Source organism: Copadichromis virginalis, linkage group LG12 (genome assembly GCF_057382275.1).
Source record: "Copadichromis virginalis isolate Kocher_CV1m ecotype Utaka linkage group LG12, C_Virginalis_male_GT1.1, whole genome shotgun sequence".
Taxonomy (NCBI): Eukaryota; Metazoa; Chordata; class Actinopteri; order Cichliformes; family Cichlidae; genus Copadichromis; species Copadichromis virginalis.
The window spans coordinates 29440082-29455583 of record NC_140629.1 but is presented as its reverse complement, the minus strand read 5'-3'; the positions used below and the strand labels follow the sequence as shown (position 1 = coordinate 29455583).

The 15502-nt window shown below is 40.0% G+C and overlaps 1 protein-coding gene across 10 annotated transcripts in view; it reads right to left on the bottom strand.

Annotated features, from left to right (window-relative positions):
• Positions 1-288: 288 nt before the first annotated feature.
• gpat2 (glycerol-3-phosphate acyltransferase 2, mitochondrial) overlaps positions 289-15502 on the bottom strand; it is a 182260-nt gene continuing 167046 nt past the window's right edge. For all 10 annotated transcript variants that reach the window (XM_085475885.1, XM_085475884.1, XM_085475893.1 and 7 more), the window contains 7 exons: positions 13551-13732; positions 12928-13005; positions 12082-12207; positions 4877-4997; positions 3528-3596; positions 3100-3155; positions 289-816 (listed from right to left, as the gene is read on the bottom strand). In XM_085475885.1, coding sequence (XP_085332011.1) covers positions 700-816; positions 3100-3155; positions 3528-3596; positions 4877-4997; positions 12082-12207; positions 12928-13005; positions 13551-13732 — 749 coding nt within the window. In that variant the 3' untranslated portion in view covers positions 289-699. The remainder of the gene's footprint in view (positions 817-3099; positions 3156-3527; positions 3597-4876; positions 4998-12081; positions 12208-12927; positions 13006-13550; positions 13733-15502) is intronic.

Sequence of the window (15502 nt, the reverse complement as noted above, 5' to 3'; positions counted from 1 at the left end):
AGAAGGAGAGCAGCTCAGAACCATGGCTGTGTGCAAGAGACTAACTAATAACTAATAAACTACTTTAAAGGGCTGTAAATGGCCTGCATTTGTATAGCGCTTTACTCAGTCCCTAAGGACCCCAAAGCGCTTTACACTACATTCAGTCATTCACCCATTCACACACACATTCACACACTGGCAATGGCAAGCTACATTGTAGCCACAGGTGCCCTGGGGCGCACTGACAGAGGCGAGCTGTAGTTGGTTTCGTTTGTACACAGTGAACTTTTTGCGCTTTTGTTCAAGTCATGATGACACAGGAACTTTTATTTGAGTATAAAGAACCAAACAAACATTTTCTCACGGAACAGACAAAACTTGATGCATCCTTCGTTACAACATAAACATGCGTGGATGCGCAAACTGTACCAACGAGCGTCATCCTACAGCGAGTCCTCACAACTGATTACAGGGACTTAATAATCCTCCTCTCCTGCGGCTTTATGCAAATGCTATTACTAAAGATAAACTTAAAATCAATGTCTCATCACTGAAAAATCAAAATGCAATTAACCCAAAGACACCAGCGTCCTGGCTCAGCATGCATCTGTTTTAACTGAACACGGGCTCCCTTGATACAAACAGAGGATGAGGTCAGACTCTGCAAGAAAACAAAGCCGCGTTGAAGCCTTGAGTCATGCTGCTCAGTTAAATGTATTAATTGTAGAGGTACTGAGAGATGAAGCGGTGCAGTTTCTGCCTGTTTTCTGACAACTGGAACAAAGGACTAACAGCCAGGAAGACGCCTCCCTTCTGCCACTCCTCCAAGAGGACCTGAATTGAAAATAACGAGCAGAAACACAGATACGTTAGTAGCATCGCAACCACAGTGCTTATTATTTAGTAACCTTTATTTGAACAAAGTGAGTGCGCAGCTTTTTTTCTTATCTTCATCAAAGCGCTTCCTGCACAAGGCTGAATAAAAAACAGTGAGGTAATAAGACAGATAAAAACAAAAAGCTCCCAAAGCAACAACGCTTCAAAAATGAAAGAGAAAAACAAAGCTACAGATTTCACATAAACAACATCACCTAATTCACTTAGCAAGGTCTGAAATAATGAGGCCAAATGAAAGAGGCAAACTTAAGATTGTGTTGTCCTTCCTTTTTCTTTTAAAGTTTCCTAAAAACTAGAAGCACATTTCCTGTTTGCTTCAACTTGGAGATCTTAGAATTCCCCCTGCCTTACCATCGGAGGCTTAAGATGAAGAAAAGGTCCATTTCTGACTGATAACCTCAATAATAAACTTAATAATTGCCTCTTGAGATGTTTGCAGATAAATGGGTCAATGATGCTCTATTTTTAAAAAGACCGCGATTCCCAACCCGCAGACTGAAAGAGAAGACTGATGGGAGCAGACACTTTGCCTGCCGAGTTGAAAGGCTGGTGTAGTGGTAGAGTAGGGATAAAAATGTTGCTTCTTTGCTCTTTCTTCTGAAAATCATACCTCCTACAACAAAAGGTAAAAGTAAGTAACATTCATTTATACGGTGCTTTTGACTCCTTTACATGAATAAAACCAACACTAAACAAAAGCTACACAATAAATCATTCTGGAAAATCCTGCGTTTCTGTTCAGATTTCGGAGTTTAAGTTGGTGCCCTTCTTTCTCTTCAATATTTCCTGCTGCTGTTTGCAGAATCACAGCAGATGGAGATAAGAGAGGCTCATATTCATCTGCAAGACAAACCATTTGCTGTGTTCCAACTTTCATTTTATGAAAAGAAAAAAAAAACAAAAAAAACATCCGCAGACTTGAAAGCTGCAGCAGCATGATAATCTATCACAATATACATGAGGCCTTTATCCAGTCTCATCAAAGTTTCTGTTTAATCCAGAGTTCACTGTGCCCTGGTGGAGTGCTTTCATATCAGGTCATCTCACACCCAACGGGAAGAAAGAGAAATGTGCCACAGAGGATTCCTCAAAAAAACAAGTTTTGTTGCTTCATACACTCCAGCAAAATATGCAGCATAATATCCTTCAGTGAGATCAAAACAATGCTTCATTGTTAAAATAAGTCCTATTCCGCGTATAACTCCTGCACTCCACAACATGTGGCTTTTTCAAGGTTACATTCTTATTACTGAAAGGAGTCTAGTAGTTTTAAATTCTTCCGGGTAGAAAAACCTGTAATCACAAATCACTTTTTATAAGGGGGTCATATATTTAGCGTGTAAAGTCTCAAGGAACTGCAGCTGTGAAATGAATGCAGTAAAAATTATGATATTTGAAGTTTCGAGATGGAAGGATTAGAGTGATGCATCATTGATCCCAACCAACCAACATTTAGAGGAGCCTTTTCCACATAGAAGCTGAACCGCAGCACATCTACAGAGATCGAAAGATGTTTTAATCTTTAGTCCAAACTTAGAATGGGAGAAAATGTAAAAACAGAAATAGACTGTGATAGCAGCATTACAGGTTCATTTAAAAACAGTGAGGTTATAATGAGACACTATTATTGATTGTTCTATCGATCATTTTACTTCCAACTGTGAATTAGAGAGTTTATTAGAGCCTTATAAATATGGGACTGTAAACACTGATCTCATGTGTAAATGCTGCTTTAAAACTTCTCAGTGCAACCCTACCAAAAATGGCACCGGCACAGGGACCTCTGGGGTGGGAAAGGTTAAAGACCTGAATGTCAAATGTAAACCACTTTGTCACAGTTAAGAGACCTCAACCTGTCTGCGCTACTTTTTTCCATTTCCTAATTTTAAATAACTCATGTCTTTGGCTCAGTGAATTCTCTTTATGAACTGACATTTCTGCCTCCTACATGATTGGATTTGGTTGGTTCCAGCCAGGCAGAGAGGCTTCCTATTGCATCAAACATCAGGTTTCTGTTCACAGCCACTGAAAAATGCCACCAGTTTGATTGATTAATAGTGATTTGGAGATCACTTCAACTTTTTTAGAGTTGGATAGCACCTCAACTTTGAGTCCTGAGTGGAGCTATAATTCCTGGCACACAGGCAGATTCGGACGGACGGACGGACGGACGGACGGACAGACAGACACACACACACACACACACAGGCTGTCACTCACCCCCAGGTCTATTAGTGTTCTGACTGCAGTGTGCGCCGCCTCCTCTGAGCAGCTCTCTGTGAGATACAGCAAAAAGACGCACATGAAACAAAAGAACAGACAGATATCCAATATAGAAAAAGCAGGTTGGGATAGGAGAACAAAGCCATACCAGTGGGACTGTATTTTTTTTCAGAGTGTAACATTGTAGGGTCATTTGGGTATTTTCTGGTTATCTTTTATGGTGTTTTTTTTTAAACAAGGAGGATAGCATGTGATGGGAGTGAAAGGAGCTGTTTTTCTTCTCTGGTCTACGTACCTTTGTTACAACACACACTGAATCAGTTTTTTTAAAAAAGGCAAGGTGACAAGCTTTTAAAGTTTTGACACAAAAATGGAAGATCTTTGTGAGTTTTTTTTTTTCCAGGGGGATGTCAGGTTGAACTCACCATAGTGCTGTTTCTTCTTATTTGCTGTGTCACAAAGATGTGAGTGTATTTGAGCCACGAACTCAGCTTCTGCAGCAGGAAAGACATGAAAATGGAGGCAATTATTCAAGCGAAACAAAGCGAGAACAATCTGCTAAGATAAAGCCATCTTATTATAAAAGCTACTAGATAAAAGCTCTTTGATTCGTCCTGTAAAAGCAAAAACCATATCTGATTTTAATTTTGCTTGTATCCCCTTCAAGGTCCTCTCCTTGGTCACCTCTGCATTGAGTTTGTGGGAAAGGAAGATGTCACTAGAAGCTAAATCTGGCGAATGGGGGCGGGGAGTGTAAGTGGCTATAGTGTTGTGTGGCCAAAAGCACACCCTGCAGCTCGGGTCATTGGTGCTTAATGCTCACTCTCAGATGTTACAGGGTGATATAGTAGAACTCTGCACTCACAATATGAACATGGGGGATAAATTAATAAGGTACATCACTGTTAACGTGGAAAAAAAAAGAACAATGTGCGTGCTTCACATTCTGTTTTTGACCTGATGGTCTTTCTTGGGCCTGGAAAAATCCAACTCCTCCAATAAAGACTGCTGTTTGGTCTTTGGGTTGTGGCTGGAGAACCAGCTCTGATCACTGGTGATTATCTTCAACACAGAAGGGAGTTCAATTTATGGCAAAAGTTGATATTTGTGCTCTGGTTTTAGGTTTCTGGAACATTTTTAAATGTACATGGGAAAATGGTCAGAATGGCATTTCTAGTTGAAGCAGTGAGTGCTTCACTGTGAGAAAACACTGCAGTGCAGAGGTTCCCACATATTAAAACAGCACTTTGTTTTCATTGATTAATTTTTGCTCTTTTGGGAGTCCACTTGATGTGGATTCGACAGTCAAAGGTTTTGTTTAGGCAACACGGCATTTCTACACCACTAATCAAGAGAAATGAAAAACTGTTGAGATAAATGACCATTTAAAATAAAAAAAATACTTAATGCATAATTAGTTTGAAATGCTTTGATTGCATATTAACAATTAAGGGTTTTTATAATTTTAGTGACTATTTGTAGCTGACCTGCAGTACCTTCATGGCCACTAGGGGGCTGCAGACCACACCTTGGAAATTGCTGTTGCAGGTGAGTTTAAATCAGTATAGTTTTGGTTTTCAAAACATGAAAAATGTCACCAGCATTCACTGCATGCATCGATACTAGAGTAGGCCTGACTGAAAAGTCACTCTAATACCAGATCACGAGATTGCCAAATTACTCGTAACCACAAAAGGAATTTATGACCTATCTAATGTTTACCACCCCACATTGAACACAGGTGACCAGCTTCCCTTAAACAGTGTCCACATACCAGCCAGAGGCATCTCAAAGAGATCCAGCCCCATAGTGGTCCAGCATAGCGCCCTGAGATGTCCAGCTAGCATTCTGCAGAGGAAGAACAGCATCTCTGGACAGTGACTTGGCTGTCGTATCTAGAAGAAGTTGACACAGGCCACGAAGGACACATAAGAGTAAATCAGAATGAGGCAGTGAAGAGTTGAAAGATTATTTTCTACTACAATACCACATACTTAAACTCACTGTCAGGAGGACGATGCACAGCTCTGGGATGTGATATTACTCAAAATAAACTGTTGACTCGCTGAGGCTTGAATATTTGAAGGCAACATATTTTTATGAGAGTGCTGCTGATGTACTGTTTGTAGAAGAAAATCGCAGTGGATAATAAATACATCCAAGACTATTAACGGTACGACAGAAGGAGCCCAATTACTTCTGCCAAGTAAGCCGTGTGATTGGTTTGGTTTGTTGGTCCGTTTTTAGCAGGATTACTCAAAAAGTTTTGGACAGATCTGCATGAAAACTTCACAAAAGTGGGGCTTGGCCCAACTTAGAAATGATTAACATTTGGAGTCGATACCAATATGGATCTGAATTCAAGGATTTTTTGGAAGGATTCGCTGCTATTGTGAGACGGGAGTAAATTGGACATTTTGTGTCACATTCTAACAAATGCACAATTTTAATATCACAGTTAAATCTGAGAAATCTCTTAATGTTTTTATGAAGATACAAAAAAACGAATCCAGATACACAACTCATGAATGGTGCAGAGGTAATATTAAGCCTTGACAGAGGTATGCAGCCTCAAGTGGCCTTTTTTAAGTGCATTACATTTAAGCGAAAGACCAGCAAAGAAAACAAACACTAATGAAAGAGTGAAGCCTTCTCAATGACTTCAAACAACAGACTAATCTGCAGTGCCTACCAAAAGTTTAGAAGTACTCTGCTTCCTGGTCAAATAGCTGTTAGAAATAAATGATTGCCCCACTAATCATAAACCAGATGGGATGCTGTGTCACTGCAGGATGTTGTATAGATCTCTTCAATTGTGGATAAATCTGTAACAGTATTACCAACAATCTCCATGCTTCACGGCAGGAACGACATCCTTTCACCTTCTCGGAGTCGCAGTGGGCTGAACCAAAAATCGAAACCCCAAAACTTCGACTAAGATCAAAGCCCAGAAACCCATTCTTTGTGTTTCTTTGTAGGGATGGATATTGATAACAGTTTGTTTGATACAAATCCCTTAATCCCTCCTGATCTGTGTACAAAGAAGAACAAAAAATTAAGACTATACAGATTTTTCCCCCCAGCTTTAGAATCACGTATTTCACCTGTGGAAAAGCTCAACTCCTGTGAATTTGACATCATGGTTTTGCAACTACCAGAGGAAAAAATGGATTGGACAATGTAAAGACCAGTCTTGATTCCCATCCCTTTTTCCTGGCCTAAGCAGTTCTTTTCTTCTTATCGGTTTCCCTCAGGGGAGGTTTCTTTGCAACAATTCGACCATGAAGGCCTGATTCACAGCCTCCCTTGAACAGTCGATATTGAGATGTGTCTGCTGTTTGAACTCTGGGAAGCACTGATGTGGGCTCTAATCTGAGCTGCCGTTAATTGTTCATCTCTGAGTCTCTAAGAAGTTATCCTCTGCGGCAAAGGGAAGTCTCGGCCTTCCTCTCCTGAAGCAGACAACACGATAGCCATTTTTGTTTGATAGATTTTACGACTACACTTTCTAAACTGACTGACCTTGGTGTCTGAAAGTAAAGATAGAGTGTCTTTTCTGTTTACTTAGTGGAGTGGTCCTTGCCATAACATGAATTACTGCAGTAGCTCAAGGTCACTTCCGGCATATGAACACTATTGCAGTCCAGAATAACTGAATCTGAAGTTGGTTATAATTTTATTAACAGTGTTTAAAATTGTTAAACCAAACCTTTAGAAAACTAAGATTCAGCAAGTCAGATTCCTGAACAGCAGACTAAGAAAAGCATTTCTTTAAGGACTTGGATTTAACCACAGCAGTCGTGATGAAATATGACAGCTGCCCAAAAAACTGGAACCAAACTGTTCTCTAAAATATCCATAAATGCTTTAAAATTTGATCTTTCATTGCCTGACATTAAGGTCCTTGGCTGTGTACTCAAACTTTGGATAAACTGTGTAATTACTCTATAAAATGCTCTTCATTTGTCTCAGAAACTGGAAATAAATTTTGCTATAAAGACTGCGTTAATGAGTACATCAGATAATGAGAGGGGCCATGAAGCTGGTGGTTCATTAAACTACTTGATAAAGTGTGTGGGGACATTATAATCATGTGGAGTTCAGCTGCTCCTGTAAAATGTTCCATTTTCTTTGGACATTACACAACTGCACCAAACAGCTTGCAGCTCATATTTGGTTGATTCTGCTCTCCTCATCTAAACTTTAGGTTTTGTGGAAAGAGAATGGAGGTTTCTGCCACAACTTTCAAAGTGCACGGAGAAGAACAAGGGTCCTAAGAGGTCTAAGATAATTCAGGGTGACACCCTGATGAAGGCCACAGACCAAAATGTCTGATCAAGTAATAAAATTGTTCCTTATACCTTAAATGTTGCTGGGGCTTACATTAGTATATCAAAGTCTGAGCCAATCCTCATTTCTTTATATTTTGCTAGGAATATGTTAAGGTGCAGTGATTTATTGAAACGTGGAAACGAACACGTAAATACAGTATGTAAGGCATAGTTTATGCCTTGAAAGTCAATATTTGATATGTTTATTCTTCAACACAGTCTGAACTCTTGGACAAGCTTCCTCGTCTTTTCTTAAGAACTTTTCAGGATTAGTTCTCCAGACTTCTTGAAGGAGATTCAAAGCTTTTCTTTGGACACTGGCTGCATTTTGGTCCGTTCTCCGTCTAGATGATCTCACACTGCTTCAATAATGTTGAGGTCTGGGGTCTGGGGAGACAACTCCATGACTGATAGTGTTCCACTGTGGGGGGGTTTTCTTATCAGTTATGCTTTTACTGCACTGGAAGTGTTTTTATGATCAACATTATGCTGAAAAATGATGCTGTTTCCAGTCAGATGCTTTCTGATGGTACCTGGTATGCATTTTGACAAGATTCCCAATACCACTTGCTGAAATAGAGTCTTAAACCATGACAGACCACCGTGTTTTACAGATGGCTGTAGACATTTTGAACAAAAATGTCAAATGTGGATTCATCACTCCATCAAGAACTATTGTCACAGATTTTTAGTCAAGTTCTTGTATAATTTGGCACACCTCAGCCTCTTCTCCTGGTTTGCCTTCCCTAAGAATGGCTTCTTGACAGCAACCCTACCACCATTTCAGAGGAGTGGATGGATGAGTCGGAGGGCTGGATGCATTTCTCAGGTTCTGTGTCAGGTCAATTTTTTCTCTCTAAAGGAGATGACTTTCAGATACTGTTCATATGTTGTTGATAATTTTTAGGTCTTTTTTTTCTTCTGTCCTCTACCTATCCAGTTAAGGACACACTGCACCCAAGATACACCAAGTTTTCAGCTAACAACTCTGTTTATGCCTTTCAAACTGTGTAGATCCATAGATTCGACTAAAAAAAATAAGAATAAATGTTTCGGGACAGGCTGCTAGAAATAAAGCACCTAAAATAAAATTGTTTCTTCACTAAGATGTCTGCTATTTTTAGAAACAACTCTTTGTTCATCCCTTGTGTTTGGTGCCTAATTACCGAAGTATTGATTCACAGATCAGTGTTAAGTGGGTGAAGAAACAATAAAAAAAAAAACATCCCTCTGGGTGGAAAAAGCAGGTAATGTCCAAACAAAAACTGAAAGGCCTTCAGAACCTTGAACATTATTTCTCAAGACCACTTTAAAACATTACAAGAAAGCCTGGCTTCTTTAGATACCCAAAATATAAAGAAATGGGGCTTTTTGCACAGCACCTTATATCTGCATACAATCCTTTTTTTTTTTTTAAATAATGCATTAATTAAGCTTTTATAACAACTTTTTATATTTTTGCTAATGAACTGGTGCCACTTAGTCAACTGGGCTAATTCAATTAGCGTTTAAACAATCATTATAAAAAAGGTGAAGCACTTAAATACACAGAAAAAGTTGGAGACAAAAATGACAGGATGAAAACAGAGCCGTCAGAGTAACGATCACGAGTTGAGTTGTACGAGCAGTAAAAGCACATCACAACAAAAAGGTCAGCACTGCAGCTGTTGTATAAACAAGTCCAGAGAGACTGCTTAGCAAAGACATTACACAAAGAATGAATGTTTGCAAAGTGCAACAAAAAATGCATTTTCAGCACAATATTTACACAGATAATATAAGGAGCTTTAAACTACAGAAATAAAATTGGATCCAAAAGGAAAATGGCAGAATCCAATAACACTAAAATGTCGATCATATTGATTTATTTATATTGCATTTTACTGTTTGTTTCACATAACTGAGAGGCAGCATGAATAAATAACCTAATACGCACAAACAAAAAAATATATACATACATTTGGGAAAACAAAACAGCAAAGTTTTCTTGCTTTTTCTTGCCTGCAAAACAAAAGTGAATCTACCTAGGCAAACTGAGGTTAGGGAATACTTTTTGCTGTCTGTTATGTAGGTGTATGCAGTCTTGCTTCAGCACCTGAACTGAGGATAGCAGTGCAGAGGCGGCAGGATAAGAAAAATGAGCGTACTGGATGGAGAGAGTTAAAAGATGGAGTTTGAAAGAGTGGAGCTTTGTAAACTGTAGTGCGGCACTTCCTTGGTGGACAAAGCTGAAATGAGAAGAAGTTATGCCAGCGTGGGTGGCACTATGCAGTCAACCAGCGAGCTACATGTGGCAAAGCCAGTCATAAGAATGCTCTTTCTGTTGTGTGGTGATGCTAGTAAAATCTTTAAATTATAAAAAAAATCAGGGCCTGTATTTCCAGAGTTAGGCATATGAATAGTAGAGAATTGCGAAGCACAAAAGAAGAGTAGTCTCCACACTGAAGAGTGCAATTTCCAATATTCAGAGGTGTCGCTTGGCAATCATTCATATGAAAAGCAGGTCATATACAGAAAGACGGCTCTACCTACTATTATGACATCATGTGACATGTAGCTCAGAAGGTAGAAGGTCATCTTGCTGGTTGGTGGTCTGCGTTTGATCTCAGATACTTCCTGCCCACGTGTTAAAGTCTACTTGCTTAAGACCCCAATTACCCTCCCTGCCCCTAGTGGTTATGGTTAGGTAGTATCTTCGTGGCACCTTACTGCCAATAGTTTCTGTGTGCATACTTGTATGGCTCAGGTTGTGGGTATATAAATCTTGCTCTGACCACCTGACTCCTGTTTGGGAAGAAAAAAGGTTCTAATTTGAGTTTTTCTGTGAAAACTTAGTTTAAGGTAAAATTAGGTTCAGAAAAGTGGCAGTTTCAGTCTGTAAGTTTGTAGGAAATGATTGTGAGGTAATGGAAACACAAGTGTGTGTGTAAATGGGCATGTGGGAGGCAAATTGTAAGGCACTTTGATAAAAGCCCTATATAACGTCAGTCCATTTATCAGTCCATATCATAAAATGATCTAATAGGAACATAAAAATGCCCTGAAGCTAAAATGTAACACCATTAGATTTTTTTTTCCCCCGAGCTTGAAGTATATGTGCCAGCTCTTTTTCATTTGAAAGTGTAGGTGTAGGTTTCCACTATTTACTGGAGAATTACAAAGTACAGTTTTGTTTGCCTGTATGACTTTTCTCATGTGATGCTTGAAATAAATCCCAGGAAGCACACACAAAGCACCACTGAGCTCACAATACTCCTTTCACAGAACCTGGGATACACAACCTGTAACAAATATGAACAAATTAACATTACCAACTAAAGTACAACTAAATACTATTAGGAGGAAGGAGGCAAGGAGGTGGAGGGTGATGTGTTTTTGGAAGCAATGAAGCAATGATGATGCAGAGCTCAGTGGCAGACTTGAAAAGCACCAAATCTATATATGGCTTGCCTTTTGTAAACAGACAGGTGGTGGGCACATATAACTGAATGTCCTACATATTATAACCAACACATCTATAAAGACTTAATACACTGAAGTCTTTGAAAATGCTCTCTATTGCAAAACATAATGTAAAGTGCTGGTATCACCTTTTTTTTCTTTTTAAACTGCTCATAGTGTCGACTATTCACAATGTAAGCAAATGTTCATTGTTCCGAGATTTAAACAGGAAAAGCCATTTTAAGATGACAGCACCCACGGCCATTATGGTTCTTTAATGTGCGATAAGCAAATATGCAGTTTCTTACCTTTTCCATCATCTGGCAAAACAAAATGCTTCCAAGCACGTGGATGCTAAAACTTTGAATAACAATATCCTCATCTTTACTGGATTCTATGATGCTGAAGCTTGCATTTAAAACGCTTCATTGGTTAATGCTACTGCTATCTCCATAGCTGCCAGCAGAGCTGTTAAATAGTATGCCTGCTCACATCAATGTGATAAAACTGCTGCTCTTTCTCTATGCAGATTTACATTTGCACAGTCACGACTCCCGAGACCATCACCTCAAAGTTGCTCTGCAGTGAATACGAATAACATGCCTGCACCTTTGACAGCTGGTGAATTGGACACCTTGGAAGTCGGATATCACGTCCAACAGTCACGACAGTTGGACTTCTTTTAAATCTAAGACCTTACTGCTAATTGGCATTCAGGATGTGGGCTCTATCCATGCAGGTGCTTTTATAATGGAGATTCAGTTGCTTTAAAGTTGTATTTCATGTGGTTGTTCTGGTATTTTCTGTGCATGTCCTGTAGGCAGTTTGGGCCAGCGCACAGCCAGTCCCACAACGGTGCCTTTTGAGGACAAACTACCATAATAAACATATCGGAGAGCTGAATGTTAAGTAGTGCTACTTAGAGAACGATGAGTTAATATCCGTGGGAAGAAAATCACGGCCAACCAGATCTTAAGGCTTCATAACAGATGTGGGCCTTAAATTTCAACTGTCACTTCAGTGTCTATGAAGCCTACTCACTTCAGACGTTGAAATGAGTCATTTCAACTTTTTTATGTAACTTTTCAGTCTATCCAGTCTTTTTATTTCTCTCAGTGGAAAGATGTGGAACCAGCTCTATACTGGACACAACAGAAGAGAGATGAAGGAGCTACAGGGTCTCAGGAAAGCCAGTGGTCTTCTGTACCTTATAGGAGCAAAAGTCCGGCTCCTCGCAGTCAGAATCGCTGTGATAAGGGTCGTCAGAAGTGGTCCAGGTCAGAGGACCCTCCTGTTTCTTCCAGAAATCACAGATGGGAACATCCCTGGGAACCTCCAGAGGATAGTGGGCAGAACAGACAGAAGCAAGCTCTGGTTAACATAATATGCAAAATATAATGGAGACCACAGGATAAATGGATGACATTGTGTCTTTAACTCTTTCCCCCATAAAGACGTCATTTGACGACCGCCCTGCACCCTTAACCACGAGTTTTGATATCTCAGTATCTATAAATAAAGATGTGGTTTGACCACCACTGGAGTAGTTTTTTCCAAGGGAACCTTTATAGACAGAGCCTTCTGGTGAAAACCCAGACACTTCTTTTCCTGTAAGCAGACCTGAAATGCATTCAGAAAAAGGCTTCAAGAGTTACTCCTAGTGGGCTTTAAAGGGGTAAAGAGTTAAATGAACCTGATTTCTACTGAAGTCTAAAAGCAATGCAATAGAACGCTCTCTAGTACAACACCATCCTCTGGTGAACTGTGGCCTCATTAGCGGTGCTGGACTGCATTAGATTGTGGAGGTGTATGATATAAAGTCTCCAATGAGTACAGAGTAACTTAAATAGTTATAAAACCAAATTCAAACAAAGAAAACATTAAAGAGTTGAAGGTAACATTAAAATTGCATCTTTGGGTAAAACACACACCAGATCTATTACATATTTAATTCATTAAACTACCTTTAGGACAAGATTTCAGTGCAGTTTTGTTTGTTAAATTATGCAGTTTTATAAGGCCCAACTTTTAAAACTATTAAAATTTTTCTTACTTCTTCCTGGATCAGGATGCCACAGCGAACCAGACTGTCAATGGCATCCAGCGCGAAACTCTGGGAAGACTGACAAGGCTATTGAGAAAACGTGAGAGGGCAAATGATTCAATGGTGAGGCAAGGTTACAAACAGCTTCAGCCAATCACATATCTAAAAAATACAGAGGGAGACGGCTGACAGGGAACATAAGGTGTGTAGTAGAGACGTAGGAATCATCTTAGAACGAGAATAAGGGGTGCCCGGGAGGGGAATCAGAGCAGGAGAGATGTTTCTCTGTGAGGAATGGGGAGAGAAGTGTAGCTGCAAGCAGCAGAGACAAGAAAGAGCAGCTGCCGAAATGAAAGGTGGGGAAACAAAAAGGAATAGTATTTCTGGCTCAGATTCGGAGCCCTTGAAGTCAGTTTGATGGAGCATGTACACACACACACACACACACACACACACACACACACACAGATACACAGTGCACGCATACAATCCAAAACCTCTCTCTGGCTGAGACAGAGGCAGCAGAGCAGGATGAATGGCTGTTCAGCTCCATTAAACATCCATTGAATGAGACACGCTGGCTGTGTGTGTGTGTGTGTGTGTGTGTGAGAGAGATATGAATTCAAACTCACTGGCATGAAGCCCGGAGGCAGGAGATGGCAGAGCTGCAAGGCTCTTGCAGTGAGCTCAGACTGGCAGAGCACCACATCAAACTCCGTGTCACCTTTGACCTCCACTCCTTCCACGTCACTCCGCACGCTGCTGCTGACGCCACTGTGAGCCACCTCGCACAGCATGGCTGACACCGCACACGCTACGAACACAAACATTTTATTGTTTGCCTCCTCAAGACCAAATGTGCAGCACAGGTGTTGTGTGGCAAAGCAAGTGTTTGTTTATGACAGCTAAGTAGGTTACAATTTGGCTGAAATCTGTTAGCCATTACACACGCTCTTTGGAAAATAGATACACTGATGAGATTTTGCTGATAAGCGTGAGCTAGGATTTCCGTCATTTACACAAGTGTTATTAAGTCTTTGTTTACATTCTCAATCCCAATTATCCATTCTTTTTCATGTCCTGGTGGAAAAGTCTTGACATCCAGATTGTTCATGTTCCTAAACTGTGCAGCTGTCACACCTCGGGAAATTCAAACCTGATGGAGAAACCTGTGAAGTAAATCCATTTTCCTTATTTTATTAAATTCCATACAGCACCAAATCAAAACAGCAGTCACCTCCAGGCAGTTTATACTGTAAAGTAAAGACAAAACAAAAAAGTAAACAAAAATTTAAAACAATGACTTGAGATATTCCTGTTAACTAGTTTAATAGTCATTAACTGGTCAACTAGTCTAAAAATAAGAACACACATATGTGAGATCGATTAACAGAGTGCTGTTAATTTTAGCTGTGCTGTGCTAAGTTATCATCCACAGTACACTGCCTGCACTCAGTGTGGTTAGGTATTGCTCCAGCCTGACAGTTATATGTAATTTTACTCTGGCTCTGCACACTTACAGCCATTTATTTTCTGCATCAAATTACTGCAGAACTGCGCTCATTCATGGACCTTTTCACCTCGCTTCTTTAAAACTTCCCATCGCATAAAGAAGGTCGGCAAGTGTCATTGTAACCTCTTGATGACAGGGCACTGCCAGTGTATATTAATAAAATAAAAGAAGGATTTTATTTTGCTACTTGTTTAACTGACTAGTATTTCTGGTCCCAAGTAGTGAGCAGCAACACCTCAAGGGCACATGACTACTATGGACAAAAGCTCAGGCTTCAAACAGCTTTTTTCCTACTCTTGGCTCCGGATGAGGTTAATAAAAGTGGGCGTTTCTATTATGGTAATCTCGACCACCCTTTTAACTTATCTGTTTGCAAAGTGGTAAAACTGCTTGTTGCAGGCTTGGGAATAACCTGAGGGACCGCACCATGCCCAGCATAACATAAATCGTTATGAATCATGAAAAGCTAATCCAGTCCAAGAATAAAACTGTGAAGCAGGAAATGAGCATAACACAGCCACTTTAAACAAAAACCATTATGGAGGCGGGGGAGATTTGACTATTGCTAACCCCAAATGTGTGTTTATCATATCGCTCTTTCGATTTGCTACAACATCACAACAACGTACTGTATACAGGACCTGATGCAACTTATTTTTACCACTTGAGGTTAGCACCCATGTATGGATATACAACAAAGAGACTTTCAGCAGTACAAAGCCCCCTGCCCACCAGTTTCACTTCCTATACAACCAAAAGAGGTCATGCAGGAACAGTGAATCATGCTGGAGAAGTAGCTTCCTGTACTTCAAACCATTATTTTTACCTCCACCAGGAATCCAAAAATGGGGCTACAGTTTCTATGGCTTCATTCCTGTCTGCCTGTCAGCATGAAAATAAGATTTCAGCAGATAGCTCTGGGCTTGAGGATCTGGTAAAGTATAGATTTACGGTTTAGGATTTCTGCCATTAGACGATTACCATATATTACTGTCATGTATTATCGCTCTGTTCCCAACCAAAACACCAAAGAAAAACACAAGACACTGGATAATTCTGTAAATTAAAACA